General features: G+C 45.7%; 1 protein-coding gene across 3 annotated transcripts; it reads right to left on the bottom strand.

The window, feature by feature from the left end:
* Positions 1-2,589: 2,589 nt before the first annotated feature.
* On the bottom strand, positions 2,590-4,116 carry LOC100950695 (transcriptional coactivator YAP1-like). 3 transcript variants are annotated; one of them, XM_012813487.1, is made up of 3 exons: positions 3,429-4,116; positions 3,130-3,308; positions 2,590-3,081 (listed from the first exon to the last, which is right to left on the bottom strand). In XM_012813487.1, the coding sequence occupies exons 1-3, from the start codon at positions 4,114-4,116 to the stop codon at positions 2,590-2,592; spliced, it is 1,359 nt and encodes a 452-aa protein (XP_012668941.1). The 3 variants fall into 3 exon arrangements, with proteins under 3 accessions (XP_012668941.1, XP_012668940.1, XP_012668939.1); XM_012813486.1 differs by having other exon boundaries at positions 2,590-3,308; XM_012813485.1 differs by having other exon boundaries at positions 3,130-4,116.
* Between the last annotated feature and the right edge of the window lie 1,286 nt (positions 4,117-5,402).

Raw genomic sequence — 5,402 nt, forward strand, 5'->3', positions numbered from 1 at the left:
GATTACACAATTGGCTTATTGTAAAAGCAATTCAGTAATACCCGGTTAAAATCTTATCCCAATGCTACCCCATATAGCCAAGAAGTTAAACACTTTTACATCAGGAATAAGGACTTAAAACAAGAAAGACCACATCAAGGCTGTGTTTCAAGCTCAAAAGAGAAAGGTCTGTTAGGTCTTCTTCAGGTCAGTACAGAGGGCATAAGGTCAAAGTTCTGTGTCAGGCCCCACAGTGCTGCTACAATATTGAGGTATATTTAATTGAGGGCAAATTAAAGTCGAGAGGAAACAAAGATCTCCATATTCTTGTTTTATGGGTGTACTTAAGTAACTGAAATTTTAGGAACGACTGCCTTCAAGGGCAGCAAGATATAAGATAAGTCTTTATTGAAGTGAAAGTTTATCAAGTTTTCTATCAAGGTCCCACTAAATCTTCACAATCCCTCCCCCCACATCTTCCCACCCTCCCCCTAAGCTAATGCTACTCTGCTATTACATAAGATCCATTCTTGATCTGTAGCTTACTGGCAAATCACAGGCACTCCTCCCAAGTACCTTTGATCTTCTGCACATTAAAAACAAAAACGCAACATATTATCAATATACTCAATTTTGCATTCTAGGTATGATTTCATTATCACTCTAACTTATTCTAAAAACATTCAAAGACCCTTAAAATCATAGAGGTGCTTAGCTGGAGCCACACTTCTAATTCATAACCAACTGTTACTTCATAGCTTATATTGGAAGAGTTATTTTATGCTCATTTTGTTCCTTTAAAAAATACTCTTTGGAAACGATTATTACTGGGGCCAGGCGAGGTGGCTCACGCCTGTAATCCTAGCACTCTGGGAGGCAGAGGTAGGTGGATTGCCTGAGCTCATAGGTTTGAGACCAGCCTGAGCCAGACCAAGAGAATCACTTGAGCCCAAGAGTTTGAGGTTGCTGTGAGCTATGATACTACAGCAGTCTATCAAGGGCAAAAGTGAGACTCTGTCTCAAAAAAAACCAAACAAACAAAAATACAAAGAAACAAACCATTATTACTCATGTAGACACACACTGTAGTTATATTTCTTCCTGTAAAAATAAAGGTATAATCACGATCATTTCTATTTCTTTGCTAAATTCAACTACCACTACACATTTATTAATCTTATCACTTTACCAGCTAACTCATAACCTTGCAGTATTTTATATCCAGTCAATGTTCAGCATACAGAAGTAGAAGCAAGTCTTAAAAGTAGAAAGAATATTATAGGAAACATTTCAATCTAGTCTTTTATGTGTTCATTACAAATGAGAACTAAAGTAGTACAATTTATTTCCTAAAACTAAAATGAAGGTAAACTCCCAACGCTAAAGAAAAACCTCTATAAAGCTTACTTCTGTCATGTAAGTTACGCATGTACTCAGTGATTTCCTATCAAGACTCAAAATTGGGTGTCAACAGAAGAAAATAAAGCCATTTCTTATTTGCTTTTTCTCAATTCATCAGAAATATCTATTGTGTGCCCAGAGGGCACAGAGCACTATCCATAGTAAAAGCCCTTTCTACAACAACAAGCTACTTCAAACATTGGCAGACTGCCTCAACCAGATTCTCGCTACCCAAGAAACAAACTACTAAGCCATATATTCTAAACGAATATATATATTCAAAGCTACCATTTTAAAAATAAATTGGAAAGTAGGGAAACCTTAAAAAAAAATACATTCTCCTATCACGCTATTATAAACATTGTGTGAATGAGACAGCAGAAGTCATCAAAATTTAAAGAAGATGGTAAAAAAACAGGAAATGTAGACTTTAGCAAAAGCACTCCAACTGTCCCAAGCTACACCTATAAACAGATTCACTAATATGGTAATTTGCCTAGGTTCCAACAAAACCCAACCCAACTAACAAAAAAAAAAAAAAAAAAAAAACACCCACAAAAATATCCACCAAAAGCTATGCTAGAGTTTGTGGCAATAATTCGTATTTTTCTATGGAAATTGTCTCATGCCTTATATGACTAATAGATTGTACTAGGAGAAAAAAAAAACACTAAAAGTAAAACCGTCTTCAGCTTTGGTTTCAGCCATCTCTCCAAATCATCATTAAGTTCTTAATATTAGATACAACATTTTTGGCTCTTCAGACCAGTAGGTCATGTTTTTCTACTGGCCAAAGGCAGCTGAAGAAAAAATTGCTTGAACAAAATGCTGTGACATGAAGCATTCGACTTCCGTCTGAGTTAAAAATGATCGGTGAACATCTAACTGGGCAAAAGGAGTGGCATCCATCATCCAAACAGGCTCACTTCCTCCAGCCTCCAAAACGAACAGCAGCTATAACAGCAAAAGAGATGGGTTTTTTTTTTTTTTTGATTCTTTAGAGCCAACTGTGAAAGAAGTCAGCAATGTATTAACAGCAGCAATGGACAAGGAAGATCAAAATAGAGGATGAGAGAATCTTGCTGGACGTTTGTTCATCTTTTTCTGTATTAGCCAGAAAACTGGCAACTGGCTTATATGGAAATTTCAGGTGGATGTCTTATCTCCTTAGATCCTTCACAGATTTAGAATTCAGTCTACCTGAGGGCTCTATAACCATGTAAGAAAACTGTCTTTGTCTAGCTTGGCTGCAGCCAAAACAGACTCCATGTCATTAAGGATGTCAGAATTGAAAGCTTCCTGAATATTTGGCATCAACTCCTCTCCTTCTAGGTACATTTCATCTCCCTCCAGTGCTACAGCCATTCCAAGGTCCACACTGGTCCCAGGAATGCTTTCAAGGTAGTCGTTTAAATGGTTCTGCAGTGTCAGCAGGGTGTTTTGGTTAACGCTGTCATCTGTATCCATTTCATCAACGCTGTTGAGTATGTCTTCTGGGGTTCGAGGGACACCGCAGCTGCTCACGCTTAGTCCACTGTCTGTACTCTCATCTCGAGAGTGATGGGCGCCACCATTAAAAAGAAGATTGAAGCTGTTGGCCGTCATTGTTCTCAGTTCCTGAAACATCCTGGGAGAAGACACTGGAGTTTGAGTCCCACTATCCTGCTCCAGTGTTGGCAAATGGCCATGGAGAGCTACTTCCTGGCATTTTGGAGGATTTGCTAGGCTGGGACTGAGGCTCCACATTGCCTGCCAGAGCAGTTCTTGTTGCTTCAGGCGCAGGAGCTCTTCTTCCATCTGCAGTTGGAGCCGCATCTGTTGCTGCTGGTTGGAGGTGCTGCCACCCATAACGTCTGCCTGCGGGCTCTGGGGAGTCAGGGGAGGTGGCTGTTCATCTGGAGCACTCTGACTGATTCTCTGGTTCACGGCTTTACCAAAACGAGGGTCAAGACTTGGGTCTAGCCAAGGGGCGGTCATGTTCTTATAGTTTATATAGTAAATTTCTCCATCCTGAGTCACGGCTTGTTCCCATCCATCAGGAAGAGGACCTGAAGCTGAGTTCATCATATTCTGCTGCGCTGGTGGACTGGTGGAGGCTGTAGCGTTCATCTGCAAGAGCATGGCCTCCCTGGGGTCCTGCCATGATGTTGTGTGATCGGTGTGATTTAAGAAGTATTTCTGACCAGCAGATGTCTCCGCTATCTCCCAGCCTGCTGGCAGAGGTACATCATCAGGTATCTCCAAAGAAGACTGCAGAAGATGTTGAGCTGTAGATGTGGTTGCGGGGTCAGAGACTACTCCGGTGGGGGTCAGCGTCCCAGGAGAAGCGGCTTCCAACTTCAGGGACGCCGGAGAGGAATGAGCTCGAACATGCTGTGGAGTCAAGTCTTCTGCAGTGCCTGCATCCATACTGGCCTGTGGGGAGCAGGATTTGGGCTCCGGCGGCTTGAAGAAGGAGTCAGGCAGCTTCCGGAGCCTCATGGGCACGGTCTGCGGCACGTTGGCCGTCTTCGGGTTGATGACCGCGTTGAAGAGGGCCTCCAGGTCGCTCTCCGAGTCCCCCTGGACACACACGATCTGGTGCCCCGCGAATGGTGCCTGTGGCGCCTCCTTGGAAGCCGAGGGCGCCGGCTGCTCCAGCCCGGACGGCGGGGCCTGCTCCTGGGTGTTCTGCGCGGGCGGCTGCCTTTGGCCCTGGGGGGCCGGCTGAAGCGGCGGCTGCTGCTCCGGATCCATGACTTCTGCCTTCCCCGACGCGCACCCCTTGACCAGCGGGTGAGAGCTCTCCTCGGACGTCCCAGCTCGACGGGTCAAGATGGGAGAAATGGCGAGGGCGGCGGGAGCGGCGCTCTCTTGGCTTTCAGGGCCAGGGGGCTGCGCCCCGGCCCCACAATCCCCGCCCCTCGCCTCCGCCCCCGCCCCGCGCCCGGCTCCACTGGTCCGGCGGTTGCGCCTTGGGAGGGGCTGTGAGAGACCCCCTGTCAGGTTTCAAGGCAGCTGCCTGTCTCCTAAACTGCGGGGATTTCAGGCGGCTGCCTGCATCCCTGGTTTTTGGGGGTATTCTTGGCAGAAGAATGACCAGACACCCAAAGTAAGGCAAGTGTGAAACAAAAGTTTATTGAGGAAGACAAAGATAGGTTTACAGAGCAAGACATGCTTGTCATAGCGCACGGGCCTCCATTGTCTTGACAGAAAAGGTCTTGGTTATGGTTGGGAGTGCTGGTGTTTTGGGTAGAGTGCTGTGGAGCCATGACAGCTCACAGCAACCTCAAACTCTTGGGCTTGAAAAATCCTCCAGCCTGAGCCTCCCAGTGGACTACAGATGCCCACCACAATGCCTGGCTAGTTTTTCTATTTTTAGTAGAGATGGGGTCTCACTCTTGCTCAGGTTGGTTTGTAAATCCTGAGCTCAAACAATCCACCCGCCTCGGCCTCCCAGAGTGCTAGAATTACCGACATGAGCCACCACACCTGGCTAGGGGTTCTGTTTTATACTGCCTTGGCTGGGGTTACCCCGTGGTTCAGAGGTCACCTTAGAACCAGAATCTTACTGTGCATGCAAACCTCCCATGAGCCTCTTTCAGAGCCCACTGGAGGTGTGTGGACCCCAATGTAGATTTAAGCTAACAACATTGATAATTAGCCTTAAGGCTGTTCTGTGAGGCCACCTTCAAGACTCTATTGTATCAGTTGTTAGGCACTGTGGGTAGGGAGTCCTCTACCTCGGTTTGCAGTTGGCGTGCTAAGCCTTGGTTGGTAAATTGGTAGGGTGTGCTCTCCTCCTCAGGAGATGGGATTAAGGTGAGATGGGGGTGAGCCCCCCCCATCCTTGTCCATTTTCCGTAAGAGAGCCAGATTACTAGCTATCTAACACCCCCATGGGGTAGATTGGCTTATATACCATTGTTACCGGAATTTCTTTCTTTAGTAGGTCCTTGGTCTAGGGGGATTCCAAGAATGAACCTACGGACCACAGATAGGATTTTGTTAGACAGAAAAGAATACAGAAGTAGTAGAAAAGC

The sequence above is a fragment of the Otolemur garnettii genome, unplaced genomic scaffold (genome assembly GCF_000181295.1).
Source record: "Otolemur garnettii isolate 467f Iridium unplaced genomic scaffold, OtoGar3 scaffold00267, whole genome shotgun sequence".
Classification (NCBI taxonomy): Eukaryota; Metazoa; Chordata; class Mammalia; order Primates; family Galagidae; genus Otolemur; species Otolemur garnettii.